Source organism: Equus quagga, chromosome 9 (assembly GCF_021613505.1).
Source record: "Equus quagga isolate Etosha38 chromosome 9, UCLA_HA_Equagga_1.0, whole genome shotgun sequence".
NCBI classification, from domain to species: Eukaryota; Metazoa; Chordata; class Mammalia; order Perissodactyla; family Equidae; genus Equus; species Equus quagga.
This window is the reverse complement of record NC_060275.1, coordinates 80075231-80100774: the sequence shown is the minus strand read 5'-3', so window position 1 is coordinate 80100774 and position 25544 is coordinate 80075231. Positions and strand designations below refer to the sequence as shown.

The window sequence follows — 25544 nt, the reverse complement described above, 5'->3', positions numbered from 1 at the left end:
TGAACAGCCTGCTGTATAAAACTTTTTTATTTTTATGTTTTAAGTATTTCCTCAGAGTAGATTTTTATAAATTTAATGTTGAAAGGTATAAACTTATTTTAAAGCAGCAGTATGTGAGAATGCCAGTTTCACTATACATTTTGGTATTTATATTTAGTATTAGTTATCTATTGCTGCTTAACAAATTACTCTAAAACCTAGTTGCTCAAAACTATAAATATTATCTCAGTTCCTGAGGGTTAGGAATTGGAGAACAATTTAGCTGGGTGCCTTCTGGCTTAGGGTGTCTTATGAGTTGGCACACAAGATGTCTGCCAGGATTGCAGTCATCTGAAAGCTTGACCGGACTTGTCCATGAGGATGCTTGGTTGTCCTTAGCAATGGCAGCTGTCTTCCCTTAGATTGAGTGGTCAATGAGAAAAGAGCAAGGAGGAGGCTGCAATGGCGCATGTATAAAATAGTCTCAGTCACTTTTGCCATATTCTGTTCATCGCTAAACAAGTCACTAAGTCTAGCCCATACTCAGGACTAGCTATGTAATTTGCTGGAACTAGTACAAAATGAAAATGCAGGGTCCTTTGTTTAAAAATTCTTGCAAATTTTAAGACAGCAAGTCGAGCATTAAATCAAGCTCGGGTCTCCTCTAAGCTTGGGGCTATGTGTGACTGTGCAGGTTGCACACCTGTGAAGCCAGCCTTGCACACACTTAAGAAGGAAGGGAGTTAGGATCCATATTTGAAGGAAAGAAGGAATATTGAAGAATTTGTGTACATATTTTAAAACCACCACAGTGATCTTCATTTTTTTGTTTCTTTGATGATTAAGAAGTTTAACTACTTTTTTCCTTTGTGAATTATCTGTTTGTTATTTACCAGTTTCTCTATTGGAATCTCAGTATTTTTCTTTACAACTTTTTTAGACCTTTCTATGTAGAAACTGTTAACCTTTATTTTGTATAAATCAGCTTATTTAAAATGAGAGGAAAAAACTAAAATTCTTAAAATCTCTTTAATGTCAAGCTGGATAGATCTTTTGGAAAAAGTAGATGTATATTGCTTATACTAGTGTTTATTTCTGGCTAATCTGCATGTATTATGTTGCTCTTCAGGCTTTTAAATCAAGTAAAAGATAATAGTTTTCTTTTTTAAAGATGAAAATGTGCATGGTAATTTCAGGTAATATGTGTGCACAAAATAAATATTTGTATGTGGATATTTGTTGCAACATTGTGGCAAAAGACTGAAAAATATCTAAATGTCATTTGAGGACTTGTTAAATTATGGTACATTTAGAATAATAATGGTAATAAGTAAGTTATTGAATACTTAGCATGTGCTAAGTTAGGTATTTTATGTATGTTAACTCTTTAGTCCTTACAATAGTGAAAAACAAACACTCCATTTAAAGCAATGAGTTTATTTAATAAAACATAAAATTTTCCCGTACTCTTGATCCCCAGTACTTTGATTCTCCTCTTCAGAGTTATCTGCTAATAGCAGTTTCATATGAATTATTATAGAAATAGCTGATGCACATGTATGCACTTTAATCCTCCTGTTGACAAATGATGAAGTACTAAGCTGTTGTCACCCTATTTTTTAAATGTTTTTTGGAGGTAATGCTTAATCTAGAACTGTACCCCTTTCTTTTTATGAATGCACAGTATTCTTTTGTATGAGTGGACTAAAATTTTAAGTCTTCTATTGTTAGACACTTGTTTTTCAGTCTTTTGATGCTAAAAATAATGTTGGCAATGAATATTATTGTACAGTCATCTTTGCCTATTTGTGGGGACATATTTGAATGCTAAATTCTTAGATGCAAATTTATTGGGGAAAAGATAAGTTTTTAAATTTTAATAGAGACTAAAATTGTGAAAGGGATTTCTCAGTTTACCCTCATGAGTGCCAATTTCCCTGCACCCTAACATGATATGATCACACTTGAGAAAAAACAGTGTCAGTCTTCACTTGTTTTTCTTTTTAAAGTAGCGTTGAACTTAAAAAAATGTTTAAAAGTCATTTGTATTTTTTATGAACCATTTGTTCATGTTTTGGGCCTATTTTTGTGTGGATGGTGTTTACATTGTTTCTGAAGATCCTTTTATCAGTTAGATTTGCAAAATATTTTTTTTCCCTACCGTTTTTCAACTTCTTCCTGGGATGAATTTAATTTTTTTTTTCCAGATAGTTGAATGTATCAGTTTCTTACGGATTTCGTTTTATATCTTTTTTTTTTTTTAAAGATTTTATTTTTCCTTTTTCTCCCCAAAACCCTCTGGTACATAGTTGTCTGTTCTTAGTTGTGGGTCCTTCTAGTTGTGGCATGTGGGATGCCACCTCAGCATGGCTTGATGAGCGGTGCCATGTCTGTGCCCAGGATTCAAACCGGCGAAACCCTGGGCCGCCCAGGCAGAGCATGCAAACTTAACCACTCGGCCACGGGGCTGGCCCCTCGTTTTATGTCTTGTTAGAAAGAAATGTCTAATTTTCAAATAACTAGAAAATGACATTTATTTTTCTTGTCAATAGGACTTGTGTAAGAGCTGTTGTTATATATGGGGGAACCCAGTTGGGGCATTCAATTCGACAAATAGTACAAGGCTGTAATATATTGTGTGCTACTCCTGGGAGACTGATGGATATCATAAGTAAAGAAAAGGTAGGCCCTAGAGGGATAACAAAGTTGTGGGATTGATTAATTTTTTTGTATGGAAATTGGAAAGAATGGTTCAGAGATAGATACATTTGTTAGAGCACCATTTATATATTAGGCCCTCATCAGATTCTTTTATGATTTTTCATATAATTCTTAAAATAATCCAAACAGGAAGTAAATAGTATTTTCCATTTTATAATGGGAAACAAACTAAGTGAGATTATGTACTTTACTTAAAAATCCCTCAGTTAACTCTAGTAAGTAGTGGAGCTAGGGTTAAAATGTGGTTCTGATTCCAGAATCCATATCCTATACCCCACTACACTAGGAGAAAAATGCTGTAAGTGCTTTTAGCTAGTTTAGTGTATGTCTTAATGAAATATTTTTTCCCTGAAAGAAAGCCTTTGTGGTATCAGTAATTTCGTATCCTGTTTTAGCATGGGAGTGATATTAGCCAGGGTTGTTAATTTTCTAAGTCTTTAAAAAGAGGTTTTAGGACTATGTACTTACTTTAGGTATTCGCATACCACATTATTATGTCTCTAAATCATTATTTAAACTCACTTTCGTGAACCTGATTTGCTTTTTTAGGCTCTTCTCTAAAGGGGTTCCTCAAAACATGTTCTTTCTGCATAAAGGCACTTTTCTTAGGATACTTGTTAATAGTATTCAGAGAAATCCACCTTGATTTCTCACTAACCATCTTCCATGGTGGTACTAAAGTCACTTGTTTCCTTTTTCAAATGTGTGCTTATATTTATAGAAATAAGTGTTCATGCATAGGTAAGAGAAGTTTCCTAGTTATTCCTGAGTGATTAGAGAATGGAGAATTTATTAAGGATTTAAAGAAGTTAGAAATAAATTTACCCGTTATAAGACTTTGAATATGTCATGCTGATAGGAAGTTTTATTTCTTACATTAAAGAATCTGACTTTACCAGTTAACAGTCTAGATCGGCCTTGTTCAATACAGTAGTCACTAGCCACATGTGGCTATTTAAATTTAAAAATGATAAATTAAAAATGCGTTTCTTCAGGCACAGTAGCCAAGTTTCAAGTGCATAATAGCTATATGTCACTAGTGGCTAAGGTATTAGACAGTGAAGAAATAGAATTTTTAAGTAATTGCAGATCTGTCGTGTAGTATTGATCTAGATGTCTTGGTTTCTTTTAGTCTTATAAAATGCTTTATAACAGAAAATTGAGAACTGAAATGAGCAGCAGTAGTATTATCTAAGCATAACAATTTTCATCATTTTATACATTGATTTCTAATCTTCATCGTTAAGAATATATTAACAGTTGGAATTGTAGACAATATTTTAGTTTAATATATTAACTAGAATGCATTTTCTGCTCTAACCCTTGAAAAATACCGTTTAAGATTGGTCTCAGACAAGTCAAGTATTTAGTTTTGGATGAAGCTGATCGCATGCTGGATATGGGTTTTGGACCAGAAATGAAGAAATTAATTTCCTGCCCAGGAATGCCATCAAAGGAACAGCGTCAAACCCTTATGTTTAGTGCAACTTTTCCAGAAGAAATTCAAAAGTAAATTTTTTTTCTTCTTTAAAGTAATTGTTATGTACATGAATGCTTTTGTGGAAGGAGAAGCAATGTGAATATCCTATTTTTGAGAGCTTTTTTTTTTTTAACTTAAGATTTTAACACAGGTAGTTCGAAAAGTAGATGTATTCCTAAAAAGTTTACCATATTTTTCATTTTCTTACCTTTATTCCTGCCTTTGCATTACTATCACATTTTATTAAAATGTGTATGTGTATGGGTCTTACAGCGCAGCACTTAGCTGTAAGCACTTAGCTAGGCTTTAATAAGTGCTTGCTATATGAAGTTATTTTTATAATTGTGCCTTCCCTTCAAACCAAAATTATAGAGCTTGGAAGAATTGGGCCTTTGGTAGAAAATTCACATACTCATTGTTGACAAGTATTTGAGTATCATACTGTATACTATGTCTTCTGGTGAATTCTGAGATTAGGGTGATATATCCCTCGTAGAATGATGACTCTTCTTCCTGCCTCCTGGTCCTTTGGCCACAGGGAGCCTGAAGCGCCCAGAATGGCAGCTTTAGCTTATAATTCAGTAAGACTCTTGTTGTTTTCTCTGGTGGAACTGTTCTCTCTTTGGGAACCAAGATCTCCAGACCTGCAGAACTTATACTTATGAGGGGATGGGAATCACAGATTTCCCATGTGGGTCATTGAGAGTGATGGTAAGTGGACCACTGTTGCTTGGATCCCTTGGTTCCCAGAACCATGCACCATATAAAGATCTTTGATTCAAGGAGTTACTCTGTTTTGTTGAATGATGTACCATCCTCATAAAGAATACTTTCAAGCTGGCCCTTCAGCTATTCTTTCAGTGGATGGTTTGAATTTCTGTCAGGCTGGCAGCTTCTGGGTATTGTGGTATGATATGACTTGTGGACCCTGTGGTTATGGGCTCACTCCAATACCTCCTTGGCTGTAAAGTGGGTCCCCAATCTGATAGGATGTTATGTGGGGTCAAACACTTCGCAAGCCCTCAGATAGTGGTGCTGGCTAGCAATTTGTTTTACTTAGTAGGTGCTTTAAAAAGTCTGTTGTAAAGTTAAAAAGAGCTCTTTATTGGAGTGACATTAGCATCATGGTGGAGTGAGCTCTCCTGGTAATCTCTCCCCTCTACCATACAATGAAAAAGACATTCAGAGGACATCCACACAACGCAGAAGATTGAGAGACCCACGAAGCCACCTGTCAGAGGGTGGAGAGGCTGGACCCCCCACCCTATCTGGAGGAAGTGGAATGGGGTAAGAGGAAACTTCCCTCTCTCCCAAAAAGACTGTCATCTGGGAATGTGTGCAGCCTCTCAGAGGGAAGAAGAGAGGAGGGGATGTTCATTCGCGTGAACATCAAAGATTCCCGAGGGCGCTAACAGCCTAGAGGGAAGCCCTCTACCAGAGTGAAAGCTATCGCAGGGGGTGACCTCATCAAACCAACGCCCCAGGAGAGCAGAGCGAGTAAGCCCGTGAAAGCAAACAGAAGAAAGTGCCACTCCCCCCACACTCCAAGCACTGGCTCCAGTGCCTGGGATCCTGGCGGAATGCAAAAGGCTCAGAGTACATGGCTCTTGACCCCCACCCAGTGGTGATAGGTGGTAACTACAACCAAATAATATCACAGTGTGCAAAAACAGAGCCATGCCCTCTAGCAGTATCAAAAATTATATTAAATCTTCAGAAGGAAAATGACAAGTACCCAGAAATCAGTCCTGAGGACACAAATATGTAATCTAAATAACAGAGAATTCAAAATAGCTGTCATTAAAAAAACTGAGTGAGTCAAAAGAGAAACAATTCAAGTTCAGGAGCTACTTCACAAAAGAGATTGAAACTATAAAGAAGAATCAATTAGAAATATTGGAGATGAAAGACACAATGGATGAGATAAAACAAAATATGGATTCCCTGAATGCTCTAGCGGACATCATAGATAAGCGAATCAGCATAATTGAGGATAGACATGTTGAAATGCTCCAGATGGAGGAGGAGAGAGACCTAAGGCTGAAAATAAATGAAGAAAGTCTCCGAGAAATAGCCTACTCAATTAGGAAATGCAACATAAGAATTATAGATATTCCAGAAGGAGAGGAGAAAGAGAATGGAACTGAAAGCTTATTCAAAGAAATAATAGCAGAGAACTTCCCAAACCTGGAGAAGGAAATAGAAATCCATGTGGAAGAGGCTCTGAGATCTTCTAAATATGTCAATGTAAAAAGACCTACTGCAAGGCATATAGTAGTGAAACTGGCAAACATGAATGGCAAAGGAAAACTACTAAGGGCAGCAAGGCAGAAGAAAATAACCTACAAAGGAACCCCGGTCAGACTTTCAGGAGATTTCTCTGCAGAAATCTTACAGGCTGGGAGAGACTGGAATGACATATTCAAATCTTTGACAGACACAAACTTTCAGCCACGGATACTCTATCCAGTGAAAATATCCTTCAGATATGATGGAGAAATAAAAATTTTTAAAAATTTTAATTAAAATTTAAATAAAAGCTAAAAGAGTTCATAGCTGTGAGCCCCCCCCCCCCCCGCCAAGAAAGGATCAAGAAGGCCCTCATACCTGAAAAAAAATGGAGAAAGGGGTTAAAAAGCATAGAATGAGATAAATAGGTAGACAAAATCAGAAAATTGTAGCTGTACATCAGAACAAGTTAGCAAGTACTCAAGTATAGCATTAAGGATAAAGGGAAGGAAAACAACAAAAACAGAGATAATCTTGTCATTTTAACCATAACCTCACAACACAAGGTGGAATAAGATGTGAGAAAAACAACATAGGAGGGGAAGAGGAAAGGGACTGAATGGGTTTAATCTAAGGAAATAAGAGGCCATCAGAAAATGGACTATCTTATCTATGAGACTCTGAATACGAACCTCATGGTAACCACTAAAGAAAAAAGCAGAACAGAGACACAAATAATAAAGAAGGAGAAAACAAAGAAACACAACATAAAAAACTACGTAACTCAATTGGTAGACCAAAATACACAGGACAAGAAACAAAGGAAATGCAGGAGAACTGGCAAACTAGTGATAATATGGCAGCATTAAGCCCTCATATATTGATAATCACCCTAAATGTAAATGGATTGAATTCTCCAATAAAAAGACACAGAGTGGTGAGATGGATTAAAGAACAAGACCCAACAATATGCAGCCTCCAGGAGACACAGCTCCAACGACAAACACAGGCTCAGAGTCAAGGGATGGAAGACAATACTCCAAGCTAATTGCAAACGAAAGAAAGCAGGTGTTGCAATAGTTATATTGGACAAAGTAAACTTCAAGATAACACAGATTGAGACAAGAAGGGACAGTATGTAATGATCAAAGGGACATTCCACCAAGAGGATATGACACTGTGCACCCAACACAGGAGCACCAACGTACATAAAGCAACTATTAACAAACCTAAAAGGAGATACTAATAATAGCACAATAATAGTAGGGGACCTCAGCACTCCACTCACATCAATGGATAGATCATCTAGGCAGAAAATCAACGAGGAAACAGTGGAATTAAACGAAAAGCTAGACCAGTTGGACTTCATAAGCATATATAGAACACTCCATCCAAAAACAGCAGAATACACATTCTGCTTAAGTGCACATGGAACATTCTCAAGGATAGATCAAATGCTGGGAAACAAGGCAAGCGTCAATATAAGAAGATTGAAATAATAACAAGCGTCTTTCCCGATCACAATACTATGAAGCCAGAAATTAATTACAAGAAAAAAGCTGCGAAAGGGACAAAGATGTGGAGACTAAACAACATCCTGTGGAACAACCAATGGATCATTGAAGAAATTAAAGGAGAAATAAAAAAATATCTGGAGACAAATGAAAATGAATACATACCATCCCAACTCATATGGGATGCAGCAAAAGTGGTACTGAGAGGGAAATGCATCACAATACAGGCTCACCTTGACAAACAGGAAAAATCCCAAATAAGCAGTCTCAAACTACACCTAACTGAATTAAAAAGAACAAAGCCCAAAGTCAGCAGAAGGAGAGAAGTAAAAAATCAGAGCAGAAATAAATACAGTTGAAACAAAAAAGGCAGTAGAAAGGATCAATGAAACAAGGAGCTGGTTCTTTGATAAGGTAAACAAAACAGACAAACCCCTTGCTGGACTTAACAAAGAAAAAAAGAGGGAAAGCTCAGATAAATAAAATTAGAAGTGAAAGAGAAGAAATAACAACAGATACCACAGAAACACAAAGCATTATAAGACAATACTATGAAAAACTACATGCCAACAAAATGAGCAATCTAGAGGAAATGGATAAATTCTTAGACTCTTACAATCTCCCAAAGCTGAATCAAGAAGAAATAGGTAATTTGAATAGACCAATCATAAGTAAAGAGATTGAAACAGTAATCAAAAGCATCCCAATAAATAAAAGCCCAGGACCAGATGGGTTCCCTGGAGAATTCTATCAAACTTTCAGAGAGGATTTAATAAGTGTCCTTCTCAAGCTATTCCAAAAAATTAGGGAAGATGGAACACTTCCTAACACATTCTGTGAGGCCAACATCACTCTGATCCCAAAGACTGACAAGGACAACACAAAAAAGGAAAACTGCAGGCCAGTAATACTGATGAACATAGATGCAGAAATCCTCAACAAAATATTGGCAACCGGAATACAGCAGTACGTCACAAAGATCATACATTATGATCAGGTTGGATCTATAGCAGGGACACAGGGATGGTTAAACGTCCACAAATCAATCAGTGTGATATACCACATTAACAAAATGAGGAATAAAAACCATGTGATCATCTCAGTAGACACAGAGAAAGCATTTGACAAGATCCAACAGCCATTTATGATAAAAACTTTTAACAAAATGGGGGTAGAAGGAAATTACCTCAACATAATAAGGGTCGTGTATCACAAACCCTCAGCGAACATCATGCTCAATGGGGAAAAACTGAACGCCATCCATTTGAGAACAGGAACAAGACAAGGGTGCCCACTCTCACCACTCTTATTTGACATTGTACTGGAGGTTTTGGCCAGAGCAATTGGGCAAGAGAAAGAAATAAAAGAGGTCCAAACAGGGAGTGCAGAAGTGAAACTCGTGCTGTTTGCAGATGGCATGATCCATTGGAATCCATTGGAAAACTTAGAAATAATTAGCAGCTACAGTAAAGTTGCAGGGTACAGAATCAGCTTACAAAAATCAGTTGCATTTCTATACTCTAATAACAGACTTACAGAAAGAGAACTCGAGAATACAATTCCCTTTATAGTCATAATAAAAAGAATAAAATATTTAGGAATAAATTTAACCAAGGAGGTGAAGGAATTATACAATGAAAACTACAACACATTATTGAAAGAAATAGATGGTGATATAAAGAGATGGAAAAAGATTCCATGTACATGGATTGGAAGAATAAACGTAGTTAAAGTGTCCATCCTACCCAAAGCATTCTACAGATTCAATGCAATCCCTATCAGAATCCCAATGACATTCTTCATGGAAATAGAACAAAGAATCCTAAAATTCACTTGGGGCAACAAAAGACCCTAAATTGCTAAAGCAATGCTGAGAAGTAAGAACAAAGCTAGAGCCATCACAATCCCTGACTTCAAAATGTACTACAAAGGCATAGTAATCAAAACAGCATGGTACTGGTACAAAAATAGGCACACAGATCAATGGAACAAAATTGAAAGCCCAGAAATAAAACCATATATCTACAGACAGCTGATCTTTGACAAAGGTGCCAAGAACAATGGAGAAAAGATAGTCTCTTCAGTAAATGGTGTTGGGAAATCTGGGCAACCACTTGCAAAAGAATGAAAATAGACCATTATCTCACACCATCCACAAAAATAAGCTCAAAATGGATCAAAGACTTGAAGTCCTGAAACCATAAAACTCCTGGCAGATAATATAGGTAGTACATGCTTTGACATCAAACTTAAAAGGATCTTTTCGAATACCATGTCTTCTCAGACAAGGGAAACAAAGGAAAAACAAGTAGGACTTGATCAGACTAAAGAGCTTCTGCAAGGCAAAAGAAACTAGGATCAAAACAAAGAGACAACCCACAATTTGGGAGAAGATATTTGCAAATCACATATCTGACAGGGGATTAATCTCCGTAATATGTAAGGAACTCACACAACTCAACAACAAAAAAGCAAACAGCTCGATCAGAAAATGGGCAGAGGATATGAACAGACATTTCTCCAAAGAAGATATACAGATGGCCACTAAAAACATAAAAAGATGTTCAACATCACTAATCATCAGGGAAATGTAAATCAAAACTAAGCTGGATACCACCTAACACCTGTTAAAATGGCTATAACCACTAAGACAAAAAATAACGAATGTTGGAGAGGGTGTGGAGAAAAGGGAACTCTCATACATTGTGGTGGGAATGCAAACTGGGGCAGCCACTATGGAAAACAGTATGGAGATTCCTCAAAAAACTAAAAATAGAAATACCGTATGACCCAGCTATCCCACTGCTGGGTATCTACCCAAACAATTTGAAATCAACAAACCAAAGTAACATATGTACCCCTATGTTCACTGCAGCACTGTTCACAATAGCTAGGACATGGAAACAATCCAAGTGCCCATTGACTGATGATTGCATAAAGAAGATATGGTATATATATTCAATGGAATGCTACTCAGCCATTAGAAAAGACGAAATCATCCCATTTGCAGTGACATGGATGGAGCTGGACGGTATTAGGCTAAGTGAAATAAGGCAGACTGGGAAAGACAGACACCATATGATTTCACTCACATGTGGAATACAAACAAATACATGGACAAAGTAAACAGTTCAGTGGTTACCAGGGGAAGGGGAGTGGGGTGTGGGCACAGAGAGTGAAGGGGAGCACTTACATGGTGTTGGAAAAGAAATAATGTACAACTGAAATTTCACAATGATGTAAACTATTATAAACTCAATTAAGGAAGAAACCACATTAGAAAAAAAAATAAAGAGCTCTTTATGGAGGAAAAAGTCTAAATCTTAAGAAGGCATTTGACCACTTGGCAAGATCTTTTTCTTTGTTAGTGGTACATAAAATAATAGTTTTTTATATTTAAAAGATGTCTTATATTTGCAATGGTGTATCTACATTCCCATCATCATGTTTGGTAATTTATATTAGGTAGGGAATTACCTACCTAATTAGCAGGTAATTTTCCTGCTGCCTATCTCTACTTTTCGATTTACCCTGAAATAGAAAAGTATTTGGATATTGACCAGCCAAAATGACTAAATGTGTACTATCATCAGTCAGTAATATTTGTTGAGGACTTTTTATGAGTCATATTTGATTAAATGCCTTGGGGGGATATATGGTAAACAAGATAAGAGTCCCTGACCTTGAGCTGTTTTATGTTCTTGAATTCCTCATGACTTGTTAATTCCTCCAGTGTTTGCTTTTTATTCTGTCTAAAGTCCAGTTTTCTTTTCTTTCTTTCTTTTTTTTTGTGAGGAAGATTAGCCCTGAGCTAACATCTGCTGCCAATCCTCCTCTTTTTGCTGAGGAAGACCGGCCCTGAGCTAACATCTCTGCCCATCTTCCTCCACTTTATATGTGGGACGCCTGCCACAGCATGGCTTGCCAAGCGGTGCCGTGTCCACACCCGGGATCCAAACTGGTGAACCCTGGGCCACTGAAGCGGAACATGCGAACTTCACTGCTGTGCCACCAGGCCGGCCCCTAAAGTCCACTTTTCTCATTCTGCCTGTTTGCTGAACCATAGCAGCATCCATTTCCTTGGCTTGCTCTTCTACCTGTAACTCTCCCAAACTTATTACTTGTATCCTTGATCTCTCTCCTGAGTTCCAGACTTTCAGATTTAACTCTTTAGGAATGTTTTTCCTTTTAGATTGATTACCAGTAACTCACGTTCATCACATCCAAAATTGAACCTGTTCTTCAGCTCTCTCCTTTCTAATTTTCCGTATTGGCATCATGGTCTTTCTAAGCCAAAATCCTCTGAATCATGTTGATTCCTCCCTCATGCTCCTTTAACTTTCTACCCTTTAAAAATATTCAGCATAGCAGTTATCTCTAAAATATTTCAAATATGTTAGTTTCTTCTCTATTTCCCATCTTAATTTGAGTCCTTTTGGGTTTCCCTCTGCTCCTTGGCAGTAGCTTTCTAACCTGTCTCCCTGGCTCTCGTCTCCCTTTTGGGTGTGTAATGATTCCAAAATAAAGTCTGATCCTTATGGATATTTATTCAAAATAAACCCTCCCATGTCTTCCCATCTCCACAAACTAACCAACTTTCAAATTCTTTTACACATGGCATAGTCTGTCGTCTGTTAAGACTCTTTCTGTTGGGTGAGCAAGCCAAATTCTATCCTTCTTCATTATTCTTGTCTCTTCTTTCCTTCAGTGTAGAAGCCCATTACCCAGTCATCACTGTTCCACATTCTTCCCTGCTGCTTTCTTAGATCAATCTTCAAACTTGAAGGCTTTTCCAAATAGACATCATTTTATCCATTTCTTGTCAATGTATCTCATGAAAGAAACTATTTAAAACACTTTGCATTCTTGGAATATAGTAAATGTTCAGTAGATGTTAACTATTCTAAAACTAGATTATTAAAGCATAAGATATTAAAATATTTAATATATAATTAAAATAAGTAAATATTAAAATATAATTAAATATTTTTAAATTATAGTAATTACTTTTTATATAACTACGTTTATCCTACTAGATGTGAGCACTTCAGAGGCAGAGACCATCATATTCATCTTTGTACTCCCAGTACCTTGTACCATGTATGCCTGACACAAGGCACTTCTTGTATGTTTTAGTGAATGAAAAGGATGATGGACAATATAGAACTGCAGATAATTTCAATGTTTGTGCCTGGATGTGAGGGTTGTTGACTCTAGAAGGAGGTATATCAAAAAGAAGCTTTTATTTTTCTTTTATGGTAAGAGAGCAGGTGAAGGGAAAGAAGAATCAGTGATTTATTAAGATTCTGGATATGCTGAGTTTGAACTATTTTCGTGATATTCTAGAAGGCAGCTAGAAAATAAGAGACTCCTACATAGGAGCGAGGAGGACTGAAGATAGATTTGGACCTCCCTTTTTATCCCAGAAAACTAGCTCTCTCAATGGCAGTTCCCCTTCTCCCCTCCCCCGTGTTTCTGGGTGATCTGAAGCTGGGCTTCTTAATTGTATGCTGTCAGTGAGTTGTGTGTGTCAGTGAGTTGTGTGTGTGTCGAGATGCTGATGCCCTCCACTTTTGGGGTGAGCATATGCAGCCTTGTGTGGCCTACCCCCTAGACCCTTCACCTTGTGTCTCATTTTTTTTTGCCAAATTGTGCTTTACAAATATCATCATTCTCTTTGTGTGTCATGACGTGAAAAGCACTGCTTATAAACGTTCATTTGAAGTATAGTAATTTAACAAGTAATATTTTTAGAAAACAACTCCTAGCAATAACATATATAAAAGCAGTGAGTGAAAAAGAGAATTTTTGGCATAGGCTTGCATTTCAATTTTTAATAAAAATTGCTGCTTATTGTAGTCTGATACTTAGTTTAGCATACTTGTTTATTATTATTATATACACATCTTATATAGTTTTGCATGGTCAGCACATACACTTGAAATTACTGTATCCATAATTTGACACACACTTTTTCACTAGCAGTTGTTTTGTATTTTGCAAAATCTTAACATTTTTTTACTGATCTTTGAAAATAGTACTTGGATGATGTAAGTATTCACCTTATTACAGCTGTTATAATGTGTCTAATTAATATTGAAGTAACACTTGTAGGAATTCAGTGAATATTTATTAATGGAAGAGGATAAGTTAAGGAATAATCTTTTGTTTTTCAAGGTTGGCTGGGGAGTTTTTAAAGTCGAAATACTTATTTGTTGCTGTTGGACAAGTGGGTGGAGCATGTAGAGATGTTCAGCAGACCATTCTCCAAGTTGGCCAGTACTCAAAAAGAGAAAAACTTGTCGAAATTCTACGAAACATAGGTATCTTACATTAATTTAATTCTTTTTTTATCATAATTTTGACTTTTAAAAAATGACTAGTTAAAAAAATTACTCTAAGAATTGTTTGGCATGAGTTTTAGTAAGTTTTTATTTCCTTTCTCTAAACTTCTTTTTAAAAATGGTTTTATGATTCAATTTTCTGTGTAAATTATATAGCATTATAGTCCTTTCTCCTCCATAAATGTTAAAAATAGGAAGGATTTGAGACTTGGTTTAATAATGTTTGACTGAAAGCTATTCAGCAGGAATATATATTTTTCTGTTTTAGAAAATAAAAATGTAATATATCTTGACATCAAGCTCTATTTGTTCCACCAAAACTGAGTTCTCTTATATTTATACTTCCCAGTGTTTGCTTCCTAAGACTTCCCTTATTTATAGATTGAAAGAATTTTAGAGAGGGAAGGGACTTTAAAAATCTAGTTCTCGTCCTTCACAATACTAGTGAGGAATCTCTCCCTCACCCCTCCCAAAACAATTTTTATAGAAAGTCATATTTCTTTGTGTGATTGAAATAGCCTTAGTTTTTGCCTGGAAATAAAAATTTCTAATATGACCATTTTAATATCTTTTAGTTATCTCATAGGCTAAGTGTACTTACATATGGTCCATTCCCCCTGTCCTCCATTTTACCAATTCTGTTTCAGTTTGAATGTCAGTGTTGGGATAGGGGAATGAGAAGACAAGAAACCATCTAATTTCCAAGTGCAAAAAAAAAGGAAAGGAAGTTGATTTAGAAAACGCTTTTTAAAGGCTCTTAGTCTTCAGTTTTCTACTGAGTTTTATTAAAAAAAAGTTTTAAAACCAAATACTCATCTTGAGTTTGAGAAATGTTATTGGTTTGCTTCATCATATGTTTCGTAACATGTACTATAGCATGTAAAATAAAAATAATAACTGTTATGAGCCACATACTGTTCTGATTGTCTTACATGTGTTAGCTCATTTAACTTTCAGAACAACTTTCTGAGTCAGGTTTTGTTATCCCCATTTTAAGAATGAGGACACTGAAACCACAGAGAGGTCAAGTAACTTGCCCATATTAATTGAAGCTTCAGATGCAGAAGAGAGAAGCAATATATGGTTTTGCTCAAATTAGAGCACATTTCTATTCTAAACACCTTAAGATTTTTTATATATGAATTTGTGGAATAAAGTTTATTTTGAGAATAATCCTAATGAAGGCAGTTTCTCAAAAGTACTAGTTTGCCTTTGAGAAACCTTTCAGATCAGTGTATGAGCATTATTGGTATACTTCTGTATTATTTGAACTGTTAAATTTCTTGTGAAAGTTTACAGTTCATTGCTCTCTTATTGCTATTTTTTTTTCTTTTTTACTTTGTGTGGAATATCCATCCAGAAGGAGTTTATCCTTCTGTAGCTTATAGCACAGCCTTTGGGCAAGCATTGAAAGAAAACAACTGTGTGTAGCTGTCAGAGACTTAATGATTGTGGTTAGTTTATTACTGATAATTGTTAAATATGGAAGATCTGATGTGGGATCATCATAATAATGCTAGTAACAAGGAAATTTGCTTGTTTCTGTGGCATGTAAAATAAAGGTAATAAAACCATTCCAAAGAAATTATAGATGGAGCCAGCCCCATACCCTAGTGGTTACGTTTGGCATGCTCTGCTTTGGCAGCCTGGGTTCAGTTCTCAGCCATGGACCGATACCAACTCAGTGGCATCCATGCTGTGGTGGCAACCCACATACAAAAATTATAGACAAAATTTCTCTCATGATGATGATTAAGCCTATTTTCAAAGAAGTATGTGAATGTTACTTGATGTGAATATCCTGTGTATGAAAATGTGTAGATAGAATTTTTCATACCAAAAATATCAAGTAAATAGATTCAGTAAGTGTAGAATAGGATCTAGTCATCTGTATTTTACAAAATACTGTAAGTCTGATGTACATCCTCGTTGAGAACCACTGGCCTCGAAGATGCTAGATTCAAGTTAAGAGAGAAGTAAGGTTGTAGCCAAATATTTTAAATAATAAGTGAAATTATGATTGGCAACACTATACTTCTGTATCAGGCAGTGTACCTTCAGGCCTCTGAAAATATAGAAAAACTCTATAGAGTTAAGATTTCTTAAGTTTTGGTTGGTGTTTCTCCTGAAGGTAAAAACCTATTATGAACAGCAAAAGAATTTACACATCTCCAGGGACTTTCCACAAATGATACATTTTTGAAATGTATTAACAAGATTTTACCTATGCATTTTAACCTGGGGCAAGCTTTGTGTCTCCTATGATTGGACAACTCTTGCCATGCAACTCTTAAAAATAGTAACACATCAAACAAGCCTAGTTATTTTTAGCCTTTCTTTTATTTTATAACAACCCTTTTTACTTTTCCTGGGGTTCTCTGGAAAATCTCAAAGGTAGGTTAGGTGGATTTCTTTTTCTAAATTTATGGTCTGATCTTAAAAAGGGAAAAACGAAGAGTTGAGTATTTGATAAATGTAGGACCATTGGTGTCTGAGAAACAATACTTGGTTACCAATTTAATTGAAGTGACAATAAAATATTTAAAAATCAGTGTAGAAGGTAATGTGATTGTAAAGAATAAAGATCTTTGGCTTTTGGGTTTTTTCCTTCTTTAAATAATCAAAGACGTAATAATGTCCACAGAATCTCTACTAGATAGACTCATTACAAGGAAGAGAAAGAATAACCTTTACTATTATAAGTAAAGGCATTAAACAGTAAATCAAGAAGTAGTTCTGTCCAAAGTGAATTTTGTAAAATTTTAACACATTTCATAGTTTCCATTAAAACTCACGTTATAAATCAATGCAAATAAAATTCAGTTTTCCAAGTTTTGTCCTCTTCATTGTACTCTTTAATATTCTAGAGCACATGGACACTTGCACTTGCTGTTCTCTCTGCCCAGAATGTAGAGGCTCATGGGGGACTCTCTTCTGTTTTTTTTGAGCACATCAAGAACACCCATGCTTCAGAACCTTTATATTTGTTCTTCCCTCTGCCTGGTAATGCTCTTTCCCCAGATAGCTGAATAATTCACTATCTTATTTTATTCTGTCTCTACTGAGATGTCATCTAACTGGAGAGGGTACATTTAAAGTAACCTTCTTGGGACTGTTTATCCTGCTGAGTTTTTCCTTTTTAGGACTTAATATATAATATTTGTTTACTGTTTGCCTCCCAACAATGAGAACAGGGCCTTTGTTTTATTGCTGTATTTCCAACACCTAGAGTAGTTACTGGCATCTACTAGGCACTAAATATTTGTTGAATAAATGAAGCCAGCTGATAGAGAGATGGGGGAAAGGAATTATGAACAATAGTGCATTCTTCCTTCCATTAAGGCTATAAATTAGAATCTTTCCTGTCTAACACAGTATAGGAAAATTCCTTGTGTGGAAAAATCTCTGGCTTATGCTTGAATTTCTACTAGTTAAATACTTTAAGCTAACAGATATTCTTTAATGTGTTAAGACCTTGAAATAATGTTATTTAATTTTCTGTATGTGTCAGATACTTTGGGGATTAAAGGATTTTAATTAAGAGATAAAGTTGGCACCTGGAATATTGTAGAGTTTGTCAGCTCTGGTTTGGGTGCTGTTATTATAAATACCTTGGGCAGTCAAGGCAGAATGAAGGATTATCTTGGGAGATAAAAAGCAAAGGTATTTATTTATATAGAGGGAAATGAAGGGCCTGAGGCAAATTTGAAATCACTAAGAATTGGCAGATAGATATAATTTATCTTTCCCTAAGGCTCTACTTTCTGGTGTTGGTCTGGGAGGGCAAAGGGCAAGCTAATTGTTTTAGTCCCTAAAGTAGGAAAACTGTCCTTGTCTCTTTATCTTTGACATTCATCTATTTAGGAAATATTTCTTTTCCTATTCCCTACCAGACCTGGGTCTGGGTGCTGGGAATACAGTAGTGGATGAGGCAATTTCCTACTCACCCTGCCCTTTTTTCCTTTTCCTAATCTTGTAGTTTGAATGTTAATCATTGTTTCATTGTCTTGTAGGTGATGAAAGAACTATGGTCTTTGTTGAAACTAAGAAGAAAGCAGATTTTATTGCCACTTTTCTTTGTCAAGAAAAAATATCAACAACAAGTATTCATGGGTGAGTAGATTAATGTGATTTCTTAGTAGGGAGGTGACTTCTATTTGTCATGTGTTAAGAAACATTAGTATATATAACTAATATAAAATTCTGAGATTAGGATTCATCATTCTCAAGATCTAAACTGTTATTCTTCATCTTCATTTTAAGTGTTTATAAGAACTGGGTGGTGGGGATGGACAACTTAAAGGTCTGTCTTAGACTCCTCATCATGAGGAGTGGTAAATTCTCAGGAGATCTATCTCACTTAAGGCTCTTTAGTCTTTGGATCTAAGTGTTTCCTCTGCTGAATCTAATCTTTCTGATGCCTGCCATTTTTTTAATTGGAGTACTTAAAAATGTCATATTAACAGAACTTTATTGGCACTTTACTAGTGGATCTAAAATATTAATCAATGAATATGTAGAATTCTGAGATTATACTTTTAAAAAATCTGTATATTTTGAGAAAGCATTCTAATCAAACAGTTGTATATATTTGTCAAGACTAGAAAGAGATTAATAGAGATTATTAATAAGTGTGATTGGATATTTGTCATTCTTGAGTTTGTATTTTGGCTCTACATGTTAGCTATTACCTTATCTGCAATTGGGGATCATTGTTCTAACCTCAAAGTATTATTGTGAGAATTAAATAAAATTATGGCTTGAAAGGAATTAGTATAATACCTAGTATGTAAGTAGACATTAATGTTAAATGCTGCTGTTTTTACTGTTTTTAAAAAGAAATTTATATGTTGGACTGTAATGGTTCTCTATAATAATTTTCTTAAGCTGTCCTTATACATGCTTTCTTTTCTTTCAAGTGATCGGGAGCAGAGAGAGAGAGAGCAAGCTCTTGGAGATTTTCGCTGTGGAAAATGCCCAGTTCTTGTTGCTACATCAGTAGCTGCCAGAGGGCTGGATATTGAAAATGTTCAACATGTTATCAATTTTGATCTTCCTTCTGCCATTGATGAATATGTTCATCGAATTGGGCGTACTGGTCGTTGTGGAAATACTGGCAGAGCTGTTTCCTTTTTTGATCCTGAATCAGATAGCCATTTAGCACAGCCTCTAGTGAAAGTACTGTCGGATGTAAGTTGTCAAGTTTTAAAACTGGGTGGGTAGTGTTCTTACCTTATCATTGAAAATAGACATTTTATAGATAGTATATTCAGGAAAGGTAGACTGTTCCAATCTTTGAGACTTTATTTATGAGTGTTGTATATGAAGTTATTATTTTTTTTAAAGGCTCAACAGGATGTTCCTGCATGGTTGGAAGAAATTGCCTTTAGTACATATGTTCCTGGCTTCAGTGGTAGTACCAGAGGAAGTGTGTTTGCATCAGTTGATACTAGAAAGGTTAGTTGAGGGGAAAAATTCAGTTGGCTTCTAGTTACTCTTATAAATGTTGTGCTTAATGTTGTGAATTAACTATATAACATTCGATAATTTATCTAAATCATTGTTTTCATACCTACAATATCTTTAATATTTCTCAAATTTTATGTACATGTATAGTTTTGGTCTTAAAGTTGACAAATTTGAGATTTATGCTCCAACATCCTCCTTTTCCAAATGTGTTGGCATTTAAATTCTAATTTGGGATCTTCTGAACTCTCTGTAGGAATTCTTGATTTTTGGAATTCTGACCACATTATTCAGTAAGATAAAATACAAGAGATATGAGTTGCATGTGTCAGTTTATGGGCAACACTGCCTTTATACAGAAACAGTGAGCCTACTAATCATTAAATATTTATGTTTATTCATTGAAAGCTTTTTCTGCTTTCCAAAACCGTTGGCTTAAAGTTTTTTTCTTGAAATATTTTATTCAATGTAGACTTCCCAGATTGCTATGGGCCTTTTTTCCAATGGATTGGATTTAGTAAGAATAGTTCTTCATATATTTGGGGAGGACATGGTAGAAAGCTTGAATCCCTGCTCTCAGTCTGGGCAATGTAACTTTAAAGCTGTCATAAAATTAACTGTTTCTTTCTCTTTTTTTTTTTTTTTTTTTGAAGAATTACCAGGGCAAGAGCACTTTGAATGCAGCAGGGTTTTCTTCTTCACAAGCTCCCAATCCAGTAGATGATGAGTCATGGGATTAAAGCTAAAACAACCTTCAAGTTTGTGGTACAGTTTTGGTGCAGAGAAGAAAATAGTTTTGATTTTTGAGTTTTTAACAGAAGTGTGAAACCTGACACTCTGGTATCTTCTGTCATTCTGTTCTTACTCCCACCCTTAAAAAAAAGTCCTTACTGACTAGTTATGTGAAATGCTAAAAGTTAGAACGTTGCAGTTACTGATACAAATAGTGTTAACTGGAAAGATTAAAGCATTGTAAATGTCTTGCTTATTTCTAGAGTATTCTTCAGGGATTTAGACATTTTTCATGTCTAAATGCTATGTCTTAGTATAGTCTTTATTGATCCTATAACAGGCAGTAGGATATATAATACACTTTTGGTTAAAAATTATTGGGTCTCATTTTTACATAAAAGGAGTCTTTAAAACAGTAGTGTCACTGAAATGTGATAACATGATTCTCACGAAGCAAACAGTGGAAGACATAAGCCTTTCAAGGTGATTCTGATTTTAGATCATCAGGTACATAATGAAAATGGTTAAATGTTTGCAGTGTGAGTTCTGTACTCAATGTCATAACAAATATTTGTTTTTATAATATACAGACTTTCCTTGAAAATAAAGGATGAAACACTTTTCCCCCTAAGTTTTCCAACAGCGCTTTTAATTTTTCTTTGTTTATGTGTCGTAGTTCTCAACTCCTATATTTTGAAATTTTGAGTGTTATGAAACCAATGAAGTGAACAAAAAGTCTTACATAAATTAAATAAGTATAATATACATTACTACACAGATGTAATAAGGAAAATCATTCTTTGAACTCAAACTATATCAACATAAAACAATGCTGTTGACTCTTGCCATAGTTAATTTTTTGATGTTTTAAGATTAATGAGGGAAAGAACCCTGTCTTTTTCATTTACTATTATATATCTTAAACTTACTATGTCTAGAATGTAAGAAGTTCTTAATCATTAAATGAATGAACTAAAAGATAAGACATTAAGACAAGTGAGGTGTAATATTAGGAAGACAAAAATGATCAGTTTTGAGTGTATATTATTGTTCACTTAAAAAAAAAATCCAGGGGCCGGCCCTGTGGCATAATCATTAAGTTTGGCACATTCTACTTCGGTGGCCTGGGTTCACAGGTTCAGATTCTGGGTGTGAACCTATACCACTCCTCAGCCATGCTGTGGCAGCAACCCACATATAAAGTGGGGGAAGCCTGGTGTAGATGTTAGTTCAGGGCTAATCTTCCTCAAGCAAAAAAAAAGAGGAAGATTGACAATAGACGTTAGCTTAGGGCTCATCTTCCTCAGCGAAAAAAACCATAAATCCAAAGCAACATGACCCTGACATGTATCTTGTTATAGGAATTTGGTTAATAAATGAGGCATCACATATGAAAAGAGGAGTATTCAACAGATATTGTTAGGATAACTAGTTAGATGCCTACTCCATGCCATATTCAAAATCACTTCTATGTGAGTTCTAAAAAATTAAACTACAAAAAATATAGTTAAATATTAAACCTTTGAATTGGAGAATGAGAGTTGACTTTAAGCTCAAAGGACAGAAATCATGACATAAACAGTAGACAAGGAAAAATATTACTGTGACTACAGTGGATTTCAATGTGTAGACCTTTATATGTGGATATGTAGGAATACCAGTAGACAAATGCACAAAGAATAGACAACTCAAAAAGGGAAGTTCAACTGATAAAAATATGGGAAATATTTAACTTATATTCTATAACCTTGCTTCTGGGAAAGGCTAAATGAATGAAGGTGTTCACATTGTTATTTGTAGTGTCTGTCTTAATTTTCTCTTCCAGTTTGTTTTGTTTACAAAGGGCATTTATAGGCCATTTCTATCTTTTTTTCCTTTTTTTCATTTCCTCTAAGAGCTTCTTGGTCATAGCCTGATTGTTTAAAAATTTTTTTGCATTTACTTGATTTGTCAGATTACCGTAACAGCGTTACTGAATCAAATGTAAAAGGAAAAGAAAATCATACATGATCCTACCATCATTACACACCAACTGTAAATGTCTCAGTGTTCATTTATTTTCTTCATTTCTGGGTATAGATTTGAATGATTTCTTTAAAAATGTCAAGGTATCAGATATCTATATGATTAGAAAATAAAATGCATCAGAAGGGTTTATAAGAAGCAGCAATATTCTGCTTTTCTCTTTCTAAATTGCTATCCTACCTCCCACAACTGCCTTTAACCATTTCTGGTGGTTGCCATTGTATATTTTATTTTTGTCTCACCAAGTTTAAACTCCCATTGACTTTCTGTGTGACAGGGAAGGATTTAACTCACCTCATTCTCACTTCCTTGGTAACTTTATTATTTTTTTCTAGTTTTATTGAGATATAATTGACATACATCACTGCATAAGTTTAAGGTGTACAGCATAATGGTTTGACTTACATATATTGTGAAATAATTACCACAGTAAGTTTAGTTAGTATCCATCATCTCATATAGACACAATAAAAAGAGAAAGTGAAAAAAGGAAAAAAATTGGTAACTAATATAGTTAGAAGAACTACAGGAACAAGAAGAACCTTGTGAGATGATGATAAATGCACCTTTTTCCTTCCCTCTATTTCTGTTTTTACATTGTACCATCTGTAAACTATATTTACATTTCCAAAGTTAATATTTGCGTTCTATTCTATAACCATCAAGTCTCCCTTGTTATTTCTGCAGATTGATTCTAAAATTGGAAATCAATAGGCAGGGTTTACATTTTATAGGTACTGTTCTCTGAATGAGCCAATTAACACAGTCTTACTACCTTTTCTTTACTATTTTTCCAGTTTTATGACCGCTGTATTTCCGGAGAGAATTATTATTATAAATGCCAGGGTCAGATGAAAATTGATCAAAACCATTCCACGTACCACTTTGCTTTAAATTTGGACTATTTTTGAGCAATTTGTTTACTCTGCAGTTTGATCGTCCTTTTTTCTTGCTGGGAGAAAAGACATGGCTTTTTCATTATATTATTACTGTTCTAGGTTCCAAAGTTAGTGTTTTCTGGAAGCTTGCTCCCAAAAGATATTGGTGTTCTTACATTTTGTAATGAGTAGGCCTGTGAATTTTTGATAGTACTTGATGTGATGCACTTTGCAAATCATCCTTTTCTGGCCCTGGGATTGTTTTGTATTACTTTTTTGACAATTTTTTCTAAGTTTTCTCTTTATGGAACTTCTATTAGTCAGATGCTAGAACTGCAGAAGTAATTTATTATCTCTTTCATGTTTTTTCATCTTTTTGCTTGTTATGTTCTGGTAGAATAGTTACTGTCTTTCAACCCTTTTATTATTTTTTTTTTTTTAGCAGTTATGTTTTATTCCCAAGAGCTATCTAATTTTCGTTTTTTCCAAATGTTGCTTAATAGTTTTCTGCTTCACTGAAACTTTTTTAATCCCTGGAATTTAACCCAAGAAATCTTTTTTGTTTTTTACACTAAACATTTGTTTTTCTGCTGCTTGGCATCAGAAATCTTAAGCTTTTATCAGTTTATAAGTTGTGTGTATATTGAATTCTAGCTTTAGTCAAGTTCAGCAGTCTATCCCATTTTTGTACCTTTCAGAGTCTAGCCCTTTCGTCTCTCTTTTCATCAAGACCTAGCTCTCAAGAGAAGGCATAGACTGAGATGTGAATAATAAAGCTTAGCTTTTGTTCCCTTTACATTTTAACGAGTCTAAGGCTCTGGCCAAAGCTGAGGTAGGAAGCTCAAAATGTGGAATATCAAGGTCAGCTATACGTGTGGGGCAATGGTGGTAGTGAATGAAGTGAATGATGCTGATTTCATACAGGTAGACGACCTAGGTACTCCATCTGTCCCAAGGGTCTTGGCGTAGAGTAATAACTGTTTTTCTGATTTAATTGTTCAGCGCAGATAACATTTTTATAGAGGGCAGCAGCATTGATCAGAAGTTGACCCCCACACCTTCCCCATAGCTTTACACTTGTGCTGTTTGCATAGTTCTCTCTTAATTGGTCCCCTAATGTGAGAGAAGACAGCTTTTCATTTGTTTGGTTTGTGTGCTCTTCATAGCTTTTTGAGTGTGTTGAAAATGGCTCTGAAAATTTCAGCCACTCGCCACCGCGCATGATGCCATGGTCGGCAGAAGCTGCTATGGTCACTGTGGGCTTTAGATTACCCCACCGCGCCCCGCGCACCTCGTTTGTAAATTAGTCGGGAATGGACTCGCATTACATCCCGAGGCCCTGGCGGTGAGGAAGGGCACTCTGCCCTTTACAATCCGGCCAGGAGAGAGCCAAGCTTCGGGAGTCGGCGGCTGTGTGCGGCTGTGGTACTGTGAAGCTGCCAGTGCTGGAAAGCAACTTCCACCTGCGTCCGGCTCCTCGTGCAGGCGGCTCCCAGGGGCGGCCGTGACCGGGTGGTCCTTCCGCTCTTCGTGATCTGGCAGCGCTCGCTCCGCATCTGGGAATGACAGCTACTGAGGGCGTGGGGCGTCGGGAGCCTTCCCCCGGGGCGGAGCTTGAGTTTGGCCCGATGGGACCCAGGGAACTGGGCTGAGCCCCCGCGAAGGGGTTCCTGTCGCCAGGAGCTTGGGCCTGCCGCATCCAGGTGAGTGACCAGGCTTTCCTCGGGTTCTCCGTTTAGAATTACACTTCCTAATCTTTTTGGTCACATAATTTGTAGACCGAAGTTTTACGTAACATCTCAGGGGATTTATCAACTTATGTAAACTTCATTCATAGACTCACCCCCAGGGCCCAGGAACCGGAAATTAAGACTCCTGTTTTAGAGACAGATGGTGAGGAATTCCAAGTTGAGAGGACGGGACAACAGGGTTGGTTAGTGCCAGGGACACTGCGGACACTGGAGATTGAAGTGAGCAAGTGAGATTTGTCCTAGAGTTGGGGTATGGCGATTCAGGTAAATTCTTTAGACCTTTACCTAAGTGATTCATTAATTGTTTGAAGCTATAATTTAGGGAGTGATTGTCAAACCGTCAAAGTAGGGCATTGGAATTTTATTTTATATATCTATTTTTAAATGATTTTATTGAATTCATATTGGTTTGTAATATTGTGCAG

The 25544-nt window shown here is 35.9% G+C and overlaps 2 protein-coding genes across 5 annotated transcripts in view; both read left to right on the top strand.

Moving 5' to 3' along the window:
- Positions 1 to 20473, top strand: part of DDX4 (DEAD-box helicase 4) — a 74088-nt gene extending 53615 nt beyond the window's left edge. The window contains exons 15-21 of the mRNA XM_046672138.1: positions 2532 to 2661; positions 4043 to 4209; positions 14101 to 14246; positions 18281 to 18380; positions 19187 to 19457; positions 19614 to 19724; positions 20387 to 20473. Of these exons, the coding sequence (XP_046528094.1) occupies positions 2532 to 2661; positions 4043 to 4209; positions 14101 to 14246; positions 18281 to 18380; positions 19187 to 19457; positions 19614 to 19724; positions 20387 to 20473 (1012 nt within the window). The remainder of the gene's footprint in view (positions 1 to 2531; positions 2662 to 4042; positions 4210 to 14100; positions 14247 to 18280; positions 18381 to 19186; positions 19458 to 19613; positions 19725 to 20386) is intronic.
- A 4511-nt stretch (positions 20474 to 24984) lies between these two features.
- Positions 24985 to 25544, top strand: part of IL31RA (interleukin 31 receptor A) — an 81259-nt gene continuing 80699 nt past the window's right edge. For 2 of the 4 annotated variants that reach the window (XM_046672326.1, XM_046672323.1), the window contains exon 1: positions 24986 to 25071. The gene's annotated coding sequence lies outside the window, so the exon portion shown is untranslated. Of the gene's footprint in view, positions 25072 to 25296; positions 25384 to 25544 lie in introns of those variants that run through there. The other 2 variants (XM_046672324.1, XM_046672325.1) reach the window with 2 other exon arrangements.